The sequence below is a fragment of the Periplaneta americana genome, chromosome 11 (assembly GCF_040183065.1).
Source record: "Periplaneta americana isolate PAMFEO1 chromosome 11, P.americana_PAMFEO1_priV1, whole genome shotgun sequence".
NCBI classification, from domain to species: Eukaryota; Metazoa; Arthropoda; class Insecta; order Blattodea; family Blattidae; genus Periplaneta; species Periplaneta americana.
The window spans coordinates 109,716,607-109,738,163 of NC_091127.1; the positions used below are offsets into that span (position 1 = coordinate 109,716,607).

General features: G+C 35.2%; 1 protein-coding gene across 4 annotated transcripts in view; it reads right to left on the reverse strand.

The window, feature by feature from the left end:
- Positions 1 to 21,557, reverse strand: part of kat-60L1 (katanin p60-like 1) — a 216,707-nt gene that overhangs the window by 151,074 nt on the left and 44,076 nt on the right. For 2 of the 4 annotated variants that reach the window (XM_069839855.1, XM_069839856.1), the window contains exon 2: positions 20,527 to 20,649. In XM_069839855.1, the coding sequence (XP_069695956.1) occupies positions 20,527 to 20,621 (95 nt within the window). In that variant the 5' untranslated portion in view covers positions 20,622 to 20,649. Of the gene's footprint in view, positions 1 to 4,872; positions 4,984 to 5,256; positions 5,460 to 20,526; positions 20,650 to 21,557 lie in introns of those variants that run through there. The other 2 variants (XM_069839854.1, XM_069839858.1) reach the window with 2 other exon arrangements.

A 21,557-nucleotide genomic window follows, 5' to 3' on the forward strand; every position in this document is an offset into this window, starting at 1 on the left:
CATATCGAAATACTGTACATTATTTTCTTCTTTGAAATTTTCGTAATTGTTTACAATTATTTCTATATTATTAAGTTCAATATATTTCTGACTGATCGTCGATTGTCTTGAAGGACATTCCTGTACATTGGAAAACTCCTCTCTACTTCAACTAACATCATGGACGCATACTTGAAGTGACCAAGGTCCCCTGGTGAAAAATCTTCATGAAAAACACTGAAGCACTGGTACCCCAAGTTTTCCAATACCTTTTTTCATTTTCTCTCTAACTTCTTGTCCAATTTTTTTCTACATATTGTTGCAAATGTTCGACGCTTTTAGTCTTGACAACTGAATGAATGCCCTCTTCTCTTTTCTTTATCCATGTTATTGCTGTTGCTAAAATTTGAAAGTCATCATTGATATCTCTCTAAATTTATCACTCTCTATACGTATGTATATGTGTATATATATATATATATATATATCTGTATCTCTCTATTTCTCTCTGTATTTGTCTCTCTCTCTCTCTCTCTCTCTCTCTCTCTCTTGTTTGGCAACACTGACTTCTTACGTCAGAGATCAACTCAGGATAGCTTCACTCTAATAGTAAGGTTATGTAAAATAAGACTAAACTTATATTAAGACTCCAATGTGCCTCCATTGCTGGTGTACACGTATGGTTTTTTCTAATGTGATGAAGTGCATGATCGGCGATAGGAGAAGTTCAAATGTGTGGTCTGACCACGGTTAACTTGTTTTCGAGTTACCGCACTACCAGCGAGACTATTAATATGTTGAGTGAAAAGCACCTCCATGTGGGCAACACGAAAGGCTCAGAGATTGAACAGAAATAGCGCAGCCGATGTGAAAGCGTGGCTATCGCTGCAGTAAAGCCCCAAGAGTGGGTGCAACTACCCTGTGTCCGCAACTTTTTGAGTTGAATCAATAAGAACCACATCGACAGATACTTTCACAAGTTGCTTCATACACCGAAGATAAATTCAGACATCTGAACGTTGAATATGCCTATGTAATGTAATCAATATAATATATTGTTGTAGTACAGTATGAATTTACAAGTCACTATTTATTTAGCAACACATATTTTTAAGTTTTGGCGAAAAAAAAATATATGGTGTATATAAATATATATTACAATATCATAAAAATCTTCCGAAATATAAAGAACAACACATCCATTGCCGCTGAAATTTAAATTTTAGTTCTTATTTCATTTTATTCATTTATTTTTTTATTTTATATATTTCTCTTATATTAATATTGTATTATATAATTTCTGTAACTGTAATTTTAATTTTATTTCCTATTTTATTTTATTTTATATTCTCTTATAGGCCTATTAATATTATATCTGAACTGCGACCGAACACGAGCGCTGCTCATTCGGTCTCAAATTTTGTATCTCCTTTTTTATATTGATTGTATTATTTTATTTCTATTTCTCTTATTTGTAATTATATTCTTTATTCTGTATATTTAAATAAATGAATAAATAAAATAAATAAATAAACATGTTTATCCTACCAAAAGAAATTTGACATGTCCTTCAGCTGAAACTAAATATTACACAACTGCTGGGATAAATCATAGCCAGAGTTACGGGCCAAGTTAATACAACTCTATTTTGATGATAAATCCTGATCTAGGTTATTTTTACTTTAATAAATTTAAGAAAAAATAAGCAAATTATTTAGTATTCACGTTCCCTTTTCTTTTTCTTAATTTAAATATACTATTCATTCATTTCAACTTATATTCTGTTCTTGACTTCTACTTTTATCTTCGTAATTATCCCAGTTTTGTAATAATTGTATTGGTTTTATAATTTTATTGAAACTTTTTTATGTTCCATTTGGTACAAAATAAATATTTATAGGAATCGCTCTCTCCCCCATCCCCGGGCACGAGCTTGCTCAAATGTGTGTGCGCTACGTCAATAGTATGTATTTAATTTGTATTTTATGTAGCAATAAATACTAAATACTAAGAACACGTTTCATTGCCCCTGAATGTAAATGACACGGCGATGATGCTATATTGAGGAACTCTACCATAAAATAATCAACAGCAGATAGATGTCCTGGAAGAACTACGAAATGAAAAACCATATACTGAAAAGGAGAAAATTTAAATTGAATGCTTTCATGGTATATACAAATCTGAGGAGGAGGAAATTTCACGGAAGATTCCCAATATACCCTTAAAAACTCAAAATAGTGACAATTTTACTCAGAAGTAGCTGGTGATATTTTACAGAATTAACTTACCTACTAAACTAAATTGTCATAACTTGCCACAGATTTGATACAACAATTGTATGGCTACTCATTATCAATGAGCTAAGCTAACAATTTCATTTCTGGGAATAATTCGATGGTATTCTGGTAAAGGCGGTCAAATCATATTTTGTTCAAACGGAGTTTTGTTCCCCAGGGACATACACAAGTTAAATGCTACAAGTGAGTGTACAAAAAACATAAGAATACTAGCATTTGATGTGTTTAAATTGTGTAGAAAATCATTTGCAGTAAGGTTCCGATGTTTAATTTTCATTTAACTTAAAACTCATTTTTGTGACTTATCTCCCTTTACCCAAACACCATCGAATTAACTTGTATTAACTACTTCCTTCGGCGGAAAATTATGGTCCAGCACGATGACATCTACTGCCAGCTATCACTGTATTAGTTACAATAATGTTTTGTTCCTGTTTACTCCAACATTTATAGATATAATGAACTTTTTAATTCGTAAGAGGCATCTAAGGAGCTGATTCTTCAACCTGATTTTTCAGTGTGATTCTTCACTACTCAAGCTAAACATGAAGCATCAGACGAACAGCTGTTCTTTGCAACTACATTGACAGTTGCACTGCTGTATCATTGTCAAGATTAAGTATTATCACAATTACTCTTGAGTTTACAACTAGCTATTACTATTGCGATTTCTGTGAGTACACATTTGTATTTGTGACATATCATTCCGTGAAATAGTAAATAATTGGTATTATTATGATCTATCGTTATCTGATTGAGCAAAACATTTGTGTTGTGACTTACCAGTCCTTGTACTAAAAACCGGTTGCATTGTTATAATACACTACTCCCTCTACTAACAAGGAATTGTGATGTAATCTTTCATTACCAAGAATTGTATAATTACGAGTTTTCACTCCCTTAACTAATAAAAAGTTGCATATTTATAATCACTCTTTGACCCGACAAATACCGACACTTGTGTTGCTGTAATTTATTAGTAAGTACTTGAAGTGACACATATTTGTATTACTGTGATTCATCAGTCTCTGAACTAACACATTTGTATTATTGTGACTTATCAGTCTCTGAACTAACACATATTTGTATTACTGTGATTTATTAGTCTCTGAACTAACACATATTTATATTACTGTGATTCATCAGTCTCTGAACTAATACATATTTGTATTACTGTGATTTATCAGTCTCTGAACTAACACATATTTGTATTACTGTGATTTATCAGTCTCTGAACCAACACATATTTGCATTATGGTGATTTTTCAGTCTCTAAATTAACATATACTCGTATTATTGTGATTTATCAGTTCCTGAACTAACACATATTTGTATTACTGTGATTTATCAGTCTCTGAACCAACACATATTTGTATTATTGTGATTTATCAGTCCCTGAACTAACGCACATTTGTATTATTGTGATTTATTAGTCTCTGAACTAACGCATATTTGTATTATTGTTATTTATCAGTCTCTGAACCAACACATATTTGTATTATTGTGATTTATCAGTCTCTGAACTAACACATACTCGTATTATTGTGATTTATCAGTCCCTGAACTAACACATATTTGTATTATTGTGATTTATTAGTCTCTGAACTAACACATATTTGTATTACTGTGATTCATCAGTCTCTGAACCAACACATATTTCTATTATTGTGATTGATCAGTCTCTGAACTACCACATAGTTGTATTATAGTGATATATCAGTTTCTGAACTAACACATATTTATATTACTGTGATTCATCAGTCTCTGAACTATCACATAGTTCTATTATTGTGATTTATCAGTCTCTGAACTAACACATACTTTAATATTGTCATTTATCAGGCTCTGAACTAACACATAGTTGTATTACTATGATTCATCAGTCCCTGAACCAACACACATTTGTATTACTGTGATTTTTCAGTCTCTGAACTAAAATTTACTTGTATTATTGTGATTTATCAGTATCTGAACTAACACACATATTTGTATTATTGTGATTTATCAGTCTCTGAACTAACATATATTTATATTATTGTGATTTATCAGTCTCTGAACTAACACTTACTTGTATTATTGTAATTTATCACCCCCTGACTTAATAAATATTTGTGTTATTATGATTTATCAGTCAGAACTTAACACATAGCTGAATTAATGTCATTTATTACGCTCTAATGGTTGTGGCTGATATGTAAAGCTCAGACAGTACATCTGACTTGACGATGTGTCTGAGGAAAATCAATTGTCTGTATATATCTTAAGTCTGAATAGTGAAATATTGAAATATGTTACTAGTCAGCGATGTATACAATGGAGGGGGAAAAGGAACCAACTACCCTAACCCAATATCTCGTGGCTTAATTGTCTCATGAGAGATGCTTTATTGGCATTACTCATGAGTCATGACATTCCAACCTGTCTTCTGAGACTTGACAATGACTATACTTCACACTCTTCTAGCAAATATTTTTGTTATTGTGACTTATCAGTCTCTAAATTAACACATACTTGTGTTATTGTGATTGACCTCTCTTCGTTCTGACAAATATTTGTATCTGTATGATTCATCAGCGTCTGCATTAATATATACCTGTATTATTGTCATTTATCACTTTCTGATCTGATAAATACGTGTTTATGTTACTGTGACTTGAAGCAACACACACTTCTATTGTGATTTGTCACTCTCTGACCTAACAAATACTTCTGTTATTGTGGTTTATCAGTCCGCGAAATAGCACACACTTGTATTGTTGCGATTTCTCAGTCTGAAGTAATGAATACTTTCACTATTGTGGCTAATCCTTCCTGTAATTTACGTATAGTTTTGTTACGACGATAGATCATTACCAACAAATAGTCACGTTATGAATCATCACTGTTTTGGCTTAACTAGGCTTATCGTGCGACACGTTTTCCTTCACTAACGCAATGCATTATTGCCACTATCAATAACTGTATTGTTATGACTCACCACTGCAAGTTCCACATGGAGTGACAGGGGGAGTGTCTGATCGTGGTGAGGGGGAGGGTCACCTCGAACTCAACTTCCATGTCGGGGTGGCCCCCTCCGCCGTCGGGCTGCTTGTCCATGCCACTGACTGACCACTGACCGCTGTCCACTGCTGCGGAAGCAGCGCGCGGGTCTGCCGGCCACACCTGCGCCCTGCGCCGCGTCTCTCACGCAACAGTGCGGGCACCGCGTGTCAACTGGCAGCTCGTCTAATTATGGGTAAAACGTACCCGCATGCGTATTAAATGTTAAATTAACACGAAACGTTTTACGAACTGGGAGCGGGTGATGTCACGAATCATTCTGTGACATTTATTAGCGGAGAAAGCTTCTATCATTGAGATGATGATCATGATGATGAAACAGCATCCTCCATAAAATTATCAACAATCATAGCAGAGCCAAGTTACGTATATGAAAAAAACAAATAATCAAATTAAACAAAATTTACCAACGTACCATTATTCTTTTCCTTCACGTAGGCCTACCTTCTCTGATGCGTTTGAATTTATTGATTAATCTGATGTCTTTCTAAAGATTTTTTTTTCTTGGCTGTTTAAAATTTGTGAAGGTATCTGTCTCAATTTTTCTTTTCCATGCTCGTATTTATAATTTTGTCGAGAACAGGTGAGATGTACAATTATTCTAAATCAGTGATGGGCAGATTCCTGCACTGCGTGCATGCATCTTGCAAGTCTGGAACGACGTAGGCTACGTATTTCATGCACGCAGAACCGGTTCTCAGCCGAAACAGTCCACGACGCGAGACAATAGATTAAGAATCGACCAGTTGTTTCGACAGTAGAAACAAAGCAAAAAAAGATAAAAAAAAGACAAACAAAACAAACCCTTATATAATAAGTAGTTTTAATAGTTTAAACAACTGAAATACCGATGGTGTTTGGGTAAAGGGAGATAAGTCATAAAATGAGATTTCAGATAAATGAAAATTAAACTTCTGAATCTTATTTGTTTTACTTGGTTATTTAACGACTCTCTATCAACTACGAGGTTATTTAGCGTCGATGGAATTGGTGATAGCGAGATATTTGGCGAGATGAGGCCGAGGATTCGCCATAGATTACCTGACATTTGCCTTATGGTTGGGGAAAATATCGGAAAAACCCAACCAGGTAATCAGCCCAAGCGGGGATCGAACCCGCGCCCGAACGCAACTCAGAATCGGTAGGCAAGCGCCTTAGCCGACTGAGCTACGCCGGTGGCTCAGACTCTTATGGAAAGTAATTTTCTACACAAATAAGACACACAAAATGCTAGCATTCTCTTGTTTTATGCACACCTACTTGTAAAATTTAACTTGTGTATTCATCTGGGAAACAAAACTTAATTTGCACAAAAAATGACATCCCTCTTTACCCGAACATAATCGATATAAACTGATGCACGCATTTTTTATTTTAATCATCTCCATTGGACTTAAAAAGTCAGCATACTTAAAAAGAACATGAAGTTCTGAAAGATTTCTTTGAAAAAGAAATTTAAAAAAATAATTTTTTTTTCTAGAAGAAAGATCTCTTAATAATTCATAACATATTAACTACAGTCGGATTAAATAAACTCACTTTTATCCTATCTTTATCATTACAAAGATCATTCAAAAGGCTTCACGGTCCAATCCCACATCTTCATAGCGATTAACATATTAAGTTTCTAATGGCGCTCGAAATGCAATTTTCTAACAGTACAGTAGTATTAAATTATTCACTGAGGATTCAATTGATACCCTAAGCGTTGTTTGATATCATTGTGCTAAACACAATGTAACAAACACAAAAGCTCTGTTTATATACAACATTGACTGATCACGTATTTTAGTTAGCTTTGAAGTGCAGCAATCTACGTCTGTTTGTCGATCACGGACTTTAGCTAGACGAGCGCCTACAGGTTAGGCAATCTTCAGAACAATTCATACAAGTGAAAGCACTCCATGCAAGCAATACAAATACACACGAAGCCTCTGTTCTAGATTATCTTACTTTTCTTTAGTTTTATGATACTTACAACAAAAATGTACCTAACTAATCTCATCTGTGTACGTTGACCTTAATAAATCTTGTTTCTGAATGGTTTAAATCTCTGTCATCTGTAACCTTTTTTTTCTTTTTAAACTTCATTAGATTTCAAATTCGATTTGATACTCATAATTTTGTTGAAATGTAATCCTCTTGGTATTAATCGCCTTTCTCCTTCATAAGAGTATATAGGCCTAAAAATCTGTTACAATCTAATATTTGTTGCCTCGAAAAGATACGGTAATTGTTTTAAGTTTTGTGGGATAATTCTATATCGAAAACGTTCAAAATAATTTTATTACTACCGGGTTCGATTTCCGGCGGGGTCAGAAATTTTCTTGTAAAATTTCTACCTCGGGACTAGGAGAGATGGCGGTGCACAACTTCTAATCACTAAATTGTGCACCAATATGCCTCGGTTATATCCCAAATCTCTCCGCACTGCATGAAGGGAAGGCATATGTCACTGTTGATAGTGATTCGTCCATCGGATGGGAACATTGAGCCTGGCGGCCCCCTTGGTACTCTTCGACAGGAGTAGGTACACTTAGCGGCAAAAAGAATGGGCCGACTCTTGGTCGATAGAAATGCAAGTTCTATCGCGCGGTTCACCCGTGTAAACGTAACCCACTGCAAGGCATTGCTGTGGTGACTCTTCATTGAAAGTCGTCGCCTATAATGTAATAAACCTTACGAGCAGTGTGTGGCCCAGTGGTAAGAAGTCTGACATCCGTACTAGAGTTTGAGAGTTCGCCTCTCGGTACGGTAAAATTATTATTTTTTATTTTAATTTTTACTTAATTTATTAGTTTAAATGTGAAATGGCATTTGTTAACAAGCTTCGTTATGCCTGCCTTGTAAAATGTTATTGCCCATCACCTGTGGGCTATTAATAGGTGAGACCTGGCCTGTATAAACAAAAATACTTGTTTCACATCCTTAAAAAACCGGACGCATATCAAACACAAATAAATAATTAAATTAACAAAAACAAACAATTTTTTAATATATTAACAAAACAAGGCCTGTGGTGGGGACTAGTATCTCGTCCACAAGACACCTGCGTCAACAACTGCACTCATTCTGAGCGGCATGGAGTCCACAAGATTACGGAACAGATCTACAGTAAATTCTTGGCCATCTCCTCCCACGCATCTAGAACTCTGTCCTCAGGTGTCCGAACGGGTGGTTGTTCTGCCCAAATAGAGCGTAGGATCCTTTTGACTGCAGCCCATAAATTTTGAATCGGATTCATATCTGGTGAATTTGGAGAGCAGTCGACTGGGTCGACATCACGCCTCCTCCTAAACCATCTTTGAATCCGGTTGGGGGTGTGTATCGGATGATTATCCTGCTGGAAGAAAAGTGTTCCTTCTGGATATCGTTTTCCGTTATATTAACAGATAGCAGTATTGCTTGAAAGAGAGAGAGAGAGGGAGGTTTATTATTTATTAGAGTTTGGGAATATTTTAAGAGATATCGCCATATAATTATAGCTTTGCGAGACACATATGATGGCAAATTTGTGATTAAAAAAAGAAGATTGGGAGAGATTCGAACCTTGCGCTACTACTATCAACTTGTTCAATATACCAATGCCGTAACGTCTTACGCTACTGTGACTGTTACTATCAGTTCGGCATAATACGTGGTTTTCCTGTTCATATTCGCTCTGGTTGATTTTGTATTTATCAATTTTATTATTATTTCACTCTTCAAGGGCCCTGGTGTATCTAGAATCAACCCGCCATTCGATTTTATTACATATTTTAGACTCTTAAACAAAATACAGCAATATAATTTTTCTCTGTTCCATCACTCTTTCAAAATACAGCAAATTTAAATGGTTTAATTATGTGTTACCTAGTGAACCAAAGCTTTGATGAGACGCGCATGCGCAATGTTATGTCTCTGTAACTTAGAAATTGTAGGCCGGCCCATTCTTTTTGCCGCTAAGTGTACGTGCCGGCACCGGGTTCCCCCTTCTCCCTTACTCACCATCATCCTCACCCATTCCCTACACTACACTTACACGAACACTTACATATACACTCACCCTAGTACACGACGTAACTCTTGACAGGTACACATCGTGCATAACGTGGCCCACCGAAGTAGTGTGCAACTTGAAAATGGGTCACAGTCCTGCCATCTATCCGCAGTATGCGGAATACGAATCACGCAAAGTGAAGTGGGTAAGCATTGGACACACATACACACATTACGTACTAGGCCTATAAATATACTATAGAATAATAAAACAGACGCTAATTTATCCTACTCTCTGCAATTACAGTGTGTCACGAAAATCATGCTTAGATGCTCCTCTGGATCGCTTTTACATGTCGCTGGATGCAGAATGTTTCATACAATAAAACCACACACTCTGAGTGATAAAATGTTACCAGTATTATGTGGAAACAACATAAACAGGCATTACATGATGGTTATCCGTACGTATGTGCCGGTTAAGTCTTTCCTAATACCGTTTTTAGGTCTGAAATGATTTTAACTAAACACGTTCCAGGTATAGGGTAAGACCTGTCCTGTGTGACCTTATGTGCCGTGACTATATCACCAATGGATACGTAGGGGAAAGATGAGGTTTTAGTCTGACAAGCAAACATTCTCATTGACAAGCAAACATTCTCATTGTGGCAGATAAAAAAAAAACTTTTTTTTCCCACAATGTGAATCATTACAAAACAAGTGCTTATACAAATTTTGGTCACTAGAGCGCAATACGAGGGCCGCCCAGAAAGTAAGTTTCCCTGGAGCCGTTTACAGAAAGAAAACACAATTTCATTGGAAAAATTTATTGGAACAGATACAACTGTTGAGCTACTTTTTAACATATTCCCTACCGGAATTGAGACATTTGTCATATCATGGGATCAATAGAGAGATGCAGACGGTTGTCACACACTGATTCCGATCCCAGGCGGCAGACTTCTATGACACAGGGATACAAAAGTTGGTCCCATGGTATGACAAATGTGTCAATTCCGGTGGGGAATGTGTTGAAAAAATAGCTCAAAAGTTGTATCTGTTCCAATAAATCTTTCCATGAAATTATGTTTCCTTTATGTAAATGGCCCCAGGAAAACTTATTTTTACGGCCCTCGTAATTGCGCTCGAGTGACTTAAATTTGTATAAGCACTTATTTTGACATTAACATGGCGGAAGAAAAAAAATATAACTTTTTTATCTGTCCTCATGAGAATGTTTGCTTGTTAGATATAACACGCGGAGCAAGTTCACTGCAATCGGCAAGCATCATGGGTACAGCATGAAAATCCAGAAATATTATAGACAGTAAAAATCGATCATACGGGAATGAATAACTAAGAGTTATTATTTCATTAAAAAAAAGTGAATCTGATACAACGTTAATACAAATTAATTTTATTTCCTAGAATATATCCATCAAATACAATAATAAATCAATAAATAGACTACATAAACAAATAAAATAAATGAAAAAGAGTAAAAATAAATAATAAATAAAAATGAATAAATTAATTAAAGAAAGAAAGAAAGAAAGAAAGAAAGAAAGAAATATAACCTTGCACACTCCAGCAATATCCTTATTATTTCCTCAGTTTTGAAGGCGTTGAATAATATTTATTTTGTGAGAAATACTCAGACGTGAGCGTGTTTGTGACATACTTTAACGGTATGCGGGGACTTGGATTTTTGTCACAACAAGAGACCACGTTGTACTGTTTTGCTGCTTTCTTTAGACTCAAATGCATTCTACTAAATCGAAGGAGTGGTGTATTTCCGTGAAAACTCGAAATCTACATTAATGAATCGCTTATTTAAGAAAGGCCCTTTGTCCACAAAATAGGCATTTTCATTTTATTGTATGAATGGAATCCTTATACCAAGGCGCTTCATATAGGCAAGAAATGCCACATGTCCAACTCATCGTGTGTGTAATATGGGGTTTCGTAATAATTGTTTATTTACGAATGGCCCTGTGTCCTGGAGTAAAGACCTTTCATAATTAAACTTCGACTGTAATGGTTCGTGAACGGAAATTCGAAGTATGTAAGAAAACAATCATGAGTCTGTTAGCTGTTGGTGAGAAGAAGATGTGGTTACAAAAACCCATTTTATTGGATAAATCCCCAAAGGACAACAGAGGCAAACAACAGAACCAGAAGACTATTTCAGTCACTACAGTGATGCAAGTAAAAGTTCACATTGCAAGTTTTCCCTCGAAAACAAGTCATTAGTCTTCCAAGGAAGTACACTACCTTGATGCAGAGTTATACATAAAAAAAATGTATACCGGTACTCTTTTTAAGGAGAAATATCCAGATTGTTCTGTAAAATATAGTTTTTTCTATAATACTTTAAAGAGCGTTTTGACTACAGGTTTGGTAGACCGCAGCTAGATACATGCTGTGAATGCGAGGAACTTCAGGTCCATGTTGAAAGTCCTACTCTTAACCCATTATATTCCAGCGTATGGAATATCATACGAGAAATAAGTAATTTTGTTTATTCAATTAACAATGTAAATATTGTTTGTTATGAGGGTTTTATGTGTTATTATTATACAAGAATGTTTGAATTTACCACACAGAAAATGTCACCGTTTTTGAAACTGTATTTTGTCCTTTAGTACAGTAGACAACATTAAGATGTCAATAAATGAAAGCAAAAACGCACCAAGGTAAACAATTTTGGCTTTATTTCATATAATACTGCAATTTTCTTGCTTTCTTATGTAATAATTAGACATCGGATTTTTAGGCCGTTAAAAATGCACTTTTAGGCACCTAAAATAGGCTCTAAAATTGTCAATTAGGCACTAAAAATACACTTTTAGGCACCTAAAATATAATTTAAGACAATTCAAAATAGGGGTTTTCACACCTCAAATGTGTGTCTACCTACTGAAATTGCAATAACTGTTATAATTAATATTAAGCATTGAGATGTATTAATTATAGTTACAAGAAGAGAAAAATTGTTACTTTGGTTAGTATATGGTATTAGTGGTATTACACTGGGAGGTTTTTGCTTCATAACCGGAGACATTAACATGCTGACTGATGTGAGATTTTTTCTCTTGCGATACCCAAACACCAGAAAACAATAGCTATAATTATTCTGTGTTGTTCGTTATTGATATTAGAAGTTTAATTTTTTAAATGCACGTTACCGGTATTTTAAATGAAGTCTACATTATCTGCTACTGCTACATAGGTCATTGTTTCGTTTTTATGCAATATTTACTCACCTCTTTTCAACAATACCGGCAGAATATAATTGTCCCATCATAGGTCAGTCCCGGAACTTGCTGGATCCATTGCTTAATTAGTGAGCTTTTGTTTCCTTTCTCCTTCGGCATTACACAATTACAATAATTCAAACTACACAATTTCACACAACCTAATTTAAAACTATATACCTAAATACTGAATTAAAAAAAAAACTGCACTACGCCTTTAACTGTACTACGTGTAACACTTTGCACACTGTTCGACTGCAGACAAGTAATAGCCAGTTCGATTCGTGTGCTTTCTTTTCAGCTTCACAGTCTGTATTTTGGAAAACCGAGTTCTCACAAGGTCACTGCTCCTTTGTTTCCTTACTCTTTGCAAAAGTATTTAACAAAGCCAGCAATATTCGAGAAATTTCTTTCTTCCTTCAACCAAAGTAACTGAAAGATCTGCGATGTGATATTCAAAACATTATAGTATTGCAGCAAAAAAAAAATACCCGAAATAGGCACTTTTAGGCTCTAAAATATTAAAATAGGTCATAATGGGGCAAAATAGGCATTTTAGGCACAATAAAACTTCTATCAAACATTCAGATTTTATGTGAAACGTGAAGATATTTAAGTAATTTTAGTTTGGTCCTATAAACAAAAATAGGCATTTAGCCTAAAATCCGAGGTCTAGTAATAATATAAAGAATGATCTTTATTGCTTCCATAATTCCATTATTGACAGAAAGCTCCATTACATTATTGTAGTAGGACAAGTTGAATTGTTGTGTATGATAAATCATACGTTGGGAAGTAACGAGTTTCGTATTGATTTAGGGATCTGGAAACCAGTGAAGATATTTTTTTTTTTAATTTTAGTAGGTTATTTTACGATGCTTTATCAACATCTCCAGTTATTTAGCGTCTGAATGAGAAGATCCAACACCGAAAGTTACCCAGCATTTGCTTATATTGGGTTGAGGGAAAACCCCGGACAAAACCTCAACCAGGTAACATGCCCCGACCGGGAAACGAACACGGGTCACCTAGTTTGGCGGCCAGACGCGCTAACCGTTACTCCACAGGTGTGGACACCAATGAAGAGATAGTTAGTGTATTAGAAGAATTTGGATGGGAATGATGAAGTAGCGCAAGACATAAGAAAACTATCTCGGAATAATTGGTTCATGTACCACCATGTGATTGTCTAGATAGCGACCAAGATGATGCAGGAAATGACCAGGAGGGGAGGAAGCACATTTTCTACATTTATGGAGAGGTGTTCTGAGTCAGGAAATGGAGGTGTAATCTGTATTTGATAATTTTTCCAAGGTACAGAAATTTTGATAAAGAAGATTCACTTTCAGGACATAACGAAACATAAGGAACAAAAAGCAAACGTAGTGTACACAAAAGACCTAAGAAAGTAAAAGTAGATGAAGTTCAGAGAAAATATACTGAAAAAAAATTTGGATTCTAATAATAGTAGTGCAAAAATACCTGATTCCATTCCTACATACTGTATATAAGTAGTTTACACAGTAAGGCCGCATCTGTTGATATTCAGACATATAATTGGTGCAATTGTTGAACACATTGTTAGAGAAAGAGTAAAATATGCATCAGAAAAGGGTTTCATGATCCAGTTGCCCTCAGAAGATGTATACAAATACAAAGCAATTTTGCTTTTATCTGGATACTGAAAATTATGCATCGTCGTATGTACCTAATGGTAGAGAAGACTTGACACCAACAATGCTCTTGCGAGCAACGCAATGTAAAGAAATTCCTTCAATCAGATACATAGACTTTTTCATTGAACGGTAATACCAGAAGACAAAATATATGAGAAGATCCGGCCACTTATTACACATCTCAATGATAAATTTGGAAGCCTCATTGTCCCACCAGGGAATAAATTCTCTCTGGACGGAGCAATGGAACCATGGGCATCACTCCATGAAACAATTTATTCGTGGAAAGTCCATTCGGTATGGATACAAGTTGGTATCTTGTTCATCCACGGGTTACCTCGTTAGTTTTCAATCCTATACTGGTGCAAGTGATAGAGAAGAAGGCAAAACACTTGGAACTGTTATTACCGAAAGACTATATATTGAATTCCTTCCTCAGAAATGTACAGTTTATATTGACAATTACTTCAATTCTCTTCCTCTTCTCTAAACCTTGTCAGAAAATGGTATCAACTGCATAAGAACTACACGTAAAGATCGAGTGGAGAAAGCTCCATTACACGATATGAAGAGAGATCCCAGAGGTTCATACCACGCACTGCAAGATGACAGAAATTGGATAACACTTATCAAGTGGCATGGCAACAGTGTAATTATTGTAGCTACCAACATAGGCAATGGCAATGTTCTGGGACTAGGAAAATGTTCTCGAGGGAGTAAAAATCAAAAGAAGTGTGGAAAGTTTCGATGTGTGAGATGTAATGTTGGTTTACATCTGAAGAACAGTTTCTTGCAATACCATTTGCAATAACAATATATTTTCTAACACGAAGCAGTGCCATTGTTTGCAAAATGTATCAACTTATTATTGTTATTAGTACATATGTAGTGTAAAACACATAAAATATCACGTGTAGCAAATGTTTACTCATATGAACAGAAAATGTATTTGTACTACACACTAACGCCCAGCGTATGATTTTTCATACGGCTTAAAAAACACATGTAATATACACTATTCTCAAAATAAAACCATTATATGTGATAAGTGATCTAAGGGCATACTAGAACTCAAATTTAGAACAAAAATTCAAAAATATTTTATTTCGGGATATAATGGGTTAATGAAACTGCTAAGAGAGTGGCAGAAGGTCAACTAATTGTTCACAAAAGGAAGAGCAATAAATTTTATGCATCACTGAAGCAAATGAAGGAATACTGCACAAATAAAGACAATGTTTTATGTTTAACTGTTGATTAAATGCAGAATATATATCGGCCCCATATTCCAATCCAGCAGGTGTTTTACTTAGGGCCGCTAACACTGAATGTATTTTCTATTCACAATGTTAAGTCTGGTGAGGCCTACTTTCTGTATATCATGAAGATATTGCAAGGAAAAGAGTAGTGATGTGTGCTCTTTCTTGCTCACATATGTGAGAGAAGAGGTGTCGAGCAACATCGATGAGCTGTATATTTACAGTGATAACGCAGCAAAGCAGAACAAAAATCATTCCATGATTTGCTTCTTGATGACACTTGTAGATACGGGTCGCTTTTCAAGAGTTGTGTACAAACTATCAATACGTGGACATTCATACCTGCCAAATAACTGGGATTTTAGTACGGTGAAGAGCAGCCTAAACAAAGTGGATAGACATTATACAGGCAGAGATGTGATAGAAATTATTGCAAGTGCAAATCACAAATTTTGTGTAAGACAGGAAAGAGAGAAGTCTTTGCAATATCAACATACCACGACTTCATCTGGACAAAGAAGAAATGGATACAGGAGGCATTACCTTACATTGGAGATTACAAACCAAGCACTTCCTATTTGCATTTGGAGCTGAAATAGATTTGCCAAACGACAAGGCTTACACTGATTGTCAACCAATTACAGAGGACAAAGTTCGTGACCTGAAATCGCTTTTTCCCGACTTTCCCAAATACATTCACATCTTCATGGCCAAAAAAGCAAAGTAAGAGGCAAGTGCAAGCAACATAGAAGGGAAAGGGTAAAAAAATGAGACACAGTTCTACATCTCATGTTTACTGCTCATTTTTGTAATAAGGTATGTATTAACGTTTGAAATGGCGATTTTTTGACTAAAATTTTCTTTGTAATGATGTTAGTTGCAAAATCCTAGTACAGAGCATTGTACGCATAAACAACAATAACTCAGTGAAAGAAATTTCAAAATTGAGTAATTTTTAGAAAATATATGGCATTTTGAAGAAATAGAATAATTTTTCATTAATTATTTTTTTTTAAGGAATTAAAAAGTGAAATTGAAGTTTCTGATATATTTTGTCTGATAAATATCTTAAAAAGGTTGGTTAAAAATGTAGATTTTCCTCCAAAACGTTAATACATACCTTAAATGTTTCACTGTAGGATGGAAAAAAGTGTTTATTTAAGAAAGGCCCTTTGTCCAGCCTTTTCAAAAAGCTGTATACTTGACAATTTTGATGATAGTAACTGAAAATTTCCTTAACATGTTCCCTTTATTTTATAGTATAATATATCATGTTTTGAGATTTTTTAAATATTTAGTATTTTCAATAAACAGTTTTTTTTCAATTTCCCACAAAAATATGTTTTTGGACAACGGGCCTTTCATAAATAAATGATTCATTTGTACTTTTACAAACCTTTGTATAAGAAAGAAAACAAATAAATATGGATGAAAGAAGGAAGAAATGCCGTAAGCAAAAAAGAGAAAAAAGGAAGAAAAATGAGAAGAGAAAGGAAAACTAAAGAGAAGAATATATAAAACCAAAGACACTATTTCGTTTATAATAAATTCACAGTTTAACTAGATATCGACATAAAATAGCTATTTTATATTATAATAATTTCTAATATTTTTCTATTTACGAAATGACATTTAAAAGTAAAATCAATGGTAAACATATAGACTTTGTTTTTGTTCACTCACACGTTAAAATGGGTTTATAAAGGTATCCTCATCCCATCCCTTCACTTAGGACAGTGGTTGCGTCACTTAGCCTAGCGTGTAGTCTATTAAATTAGATTTGAATAATTCTACATGTAATTTATTAATTTCTTTAAGACGACTTTTCGGGATATACGAGATATTTATTTCATTTCTATCTTCATTTCACGCACGAAAAAAAAAAAAATTAGCGTATATTTCAAGTTCGAGTTTGTATTTTATATTTAAAACAAATAGGCCTAACTTACTTTTTTTTTCTACTAAAATTATTGGGTATATTTTATGTGCATCGTTCCAAAATAAATTAATTTCTAGACACTCATTATAAATAAAATCGATCCAATAGTTTAGGGAAATCTCTGTATCTAGAGGGCAGGCACAAACCCACTTTTTCTGATCAATGATGCTGAAAACGTGAATTTTGGCGAAAATCGCTCAATCTCATTTTCCCATCACAATACTCTCTCTTCATAAGTCTTACAACGAGAAAGTAAAAATAACTTCTCACTTACATGAATGATATAGGCTAATAAACAAACACATGCACGCTTCAAATAAAGAAAGCAAACTTTTAATGCAAATAGTATAAAAATTTCTGTGTAATGTAAGTGACGCATATTGTCTCGTAGACTTCACAGAGTTAACTAGTAAGACTTTGCAAATCTACCTTTCAAGTAAAGCTCCCTGTGAAGCAGACTTGAATAATTTCAAGGGAAAAATTGTTCCAGAGCCGGGTATCGATCCCGGGACCTTTAGCTGAACGCACCAACGCTCTGACCGACTGAGCTACCCGAAACTCCACACGACACCGTCTCAATTTTTCCCTTTATATCCACATAACTCGGGTGGGCTGACAAGACGCCAGAAACACACATCAAGTGCACACAAACTCTGTGTGACTTGAAATTGTGGTTTCTATTAAAGTATATATTATGCAAATCTAGCGGTAAGTTTTTCATGTTTTTATTGTGTACTTTCAACCGTGTAAGTTTTCGCCATCCTTTTTATACACCCTGTAGATGTATAATTAATGTAAAATTGTAATGACCTAGCATATAATTATGTAATTATATTGTATATATAGGATTTTAAGTAATTTGCATTTAATGTACATTATAATATTGTGCTTCACTATTTACATGTCCTGTATCAAATGTACTTGATCTCTACAGGGCTATACAGACAGACAGACAGACAGACAGATAAATAAATAAATAAATAAATAAATAAATAAATAAATAAATAAATAAATAAATAAATAAATACATAAATAAAATGAATTAAGTTGCCATGAAATCAGGTAGGATTCCGAAATAGGACAATTTCTTAAGCTATTGTTTGCACTACCATTTTATCACCAGAAGGTATGGACAACTGTTTTACAGATGATTTAATGGAAATACAACCAAATGACGCAAGGATTCAACAGTTCTGTGATTATCTACTATACACACATATACAGGTGCTTCCGAGGTGGTGTTACAAACTTTCAGGGATGATGGCGAAGGGCACATGTATCAATTTGAGATAAGGAACCGTGGGTCCGGAAATGAGAGAGTCGAAAGTTACAAGCAAAAATAGTTGTGTGGAAATTAAATAATTTTATTCCTTTGTATACCTTATTTATGTGTATTTATCTGTACATCTTACACATACTGTATTTATCTGACGTTGTTTACGTTGTCTACTTACAGTATTCCATTCAGTGCGCTGTCTGAGGGATGGGGACAGGAAACTACACTAAAGCAATGCAGATAGCGTAATGTGTAACTGACATGGTCGGTCCTGATATGCACGTCTGTGGACAGCAGTGTATGTGTACAAGTTGCAGTGTCCAGTCGATCATTCCTATGAAATGGAGAAGTACACGAGAGCGGAATAAGCAGACCTGATTTTCGAATACGTATGAGCCAATGGGAACAGTAACAAGCTCACAGATTGTATCCGGCCCATACCATCTTTCCACGACTGTTCCAAAGGTTATGGGAAGGAGGGCACATGGTGCCAAATTACAATTCCATTTCCACACAACTATTTTTGCTTATAACTTTCGACTCGGTCATTTCCGGACCACGGTTCCTATCTCAAATTGATACATGTGCCCTTCGCCATCATCCCTGAAAGTTTGCAACACCACCTCGGAAACATCCTGTATAACATCAAATTCTGAATTTCCATCAAATAAAGGATCGAAAATTCACAGTCATCAAGAACTACAAATTTCTGAGAGTTCTTTCACTCGAAAGTCAACAATATCATTTATTCTCGTAAACCAAATATTTTTGAGTTTATTATCTTGCTGCAGAATATGCAAAGCGGTACATACTAAAATTCGCAGTAACGTCCCTAGGAGAAACCAAATATTATTAAAAGAGAACTTCGTCAGAGCTAAAATAGACAAATATAATAATTAGCTACTATCTCGCCTAGACTTCGTGACATCAGTTGCTTTTAGATATCTCCCTACCACTATTTACATGCAATTATAAAAATAAGCGATATGCTGAACAAAATTTTTAACGATACGTACAGATATTGTGCACATAGTTTTAAGTGTATGAATATGGGAACAAAAATTCTGTTTAGCATATTGAATGAGTTGATGTTTCGTATGTGACTCAGTTGATTTGATGTTAGGCCCGGGACTCAGTTGACGTGTATTCCGGGACTGAGTCTGTCTTCTTGGGACATGGACTGAGGTGAGGTGCATCGACAGAACCAGAACTATTGTTTCACACAAAAAGAAGGCCTAACAATCCTGTTAAGTATATCATACCATACTTTTAGTTTCGGACTATTTTGAGCGAGTAGATTTTGAGAGCCCCAAATCCAACACAATGTTTAATTCCAATCTGCGACATAATTTGTAAACGAGTCTTTGAGTAGCTTGTATAAATTATTTTACAGCATTACTGAAGCGTGAAAACACTAAAGCTTCTATAAATATTATTTTATTCGAATACAAAATATCTTCGCTTTCCAGTAGATTCTACCGTTACACAAAGGACATTTTGAGCTAAGTCAGCGAATATATTTGACTGGTTGTAAGGGTATTAACATATTCTATGTTTCTCAGGCACAAATGAAGGCCCAACTTCAGTTTACCAGTTTTGAAAACTGCCAGGGAGAAAATTTCCTGGCAGTTGATTAACACTCAAGTGATCTTCAATGTAAAAAAAAAAAAAAAAAAGTATTTGAAACTTATTCCACAAGAAAAGTGCAATACATTTGACTATCACTTCTGCGCTTCGACAAACGTTTCCGATAATTTCGTAATTTGTTCTATTATATCAAAGAATCTGAGAAATGTACTCACCTGACAACCGGTAGGAAAGAGCCCGTGCCGAAAAGCGTACCGCGGTGCTCCAGCACTACCTTCTCCTGGGTGCGAATGACTTCCTCCCGCTTCATGACAGCGGTTCTCTCGGCACCACCAGCACTGCACACAACAGAACGTTCACATTCAAGACCGCGCTCACGATTTCATAACATAAAGCATACAGTGTTAGAATACTACCCTCGTAAACATTCATCTGTTCACATAACAGTTGCAATCAATTTATTACATTATTTACGTTGTAGTTTATTTACCTATACATTTGTAGACGTTACATTTCCGTCTCACAGATAGGATTGTAAATTTTATTGCATGTACTCTTGTAAAAAGAGCTGCCATCTCAGACAAATTTTATTCCAGTGAAAGATTTATCCATGGGTTTATCCCTTGAAAGTAACATTATCGTTTTGTATTAATTCTTTTAACTGAGAGAAACAGAGGAACATGGATGGAAATAGTGAGGACGGAGGGGGAGAGAAAAAGAGAGAGAAGAAGGGTGAGAGAGGGGGGAGAGAGAGAGAGAGAGAGAGAGAGAGAGAGAGGCAGAAACGTAGAGGTATAGATCCTGTATTTGTCTATGCCATCTATGGCTATAGATACTTACTTACAAATGGCTTTTAAGGAACCCACACATTCATTGCCGCCCTCACATAAGCCCGCCATCGGTCCCTATCCTGTGCAAAATTAATTCAGTATCATCATATCCCACCTCCCTCCCTCCCTCAAATCCATTTTAATATTATCCTCCCATCTAGTCTCGGCCTCCCCAAAGGTCTTTTTCCCTCCGGTCTTCCAACTAACACTCTATATGCATTTCTGCATTCGCCCATACGTGCTACATGCCCTGCCCATTTCAAACGTTTGGATATAATGTTCCTAATCATGTCAGGTGAAGAATACAATGCGTGCAGTTCTGCGTTGTGTAACTTTCACCATTCTCCTGTAACTTTATCCCTCTTAGCCCCAAATATTTTCCTAAGAACCTTATTCTCAAACATCCTTAATCTCTA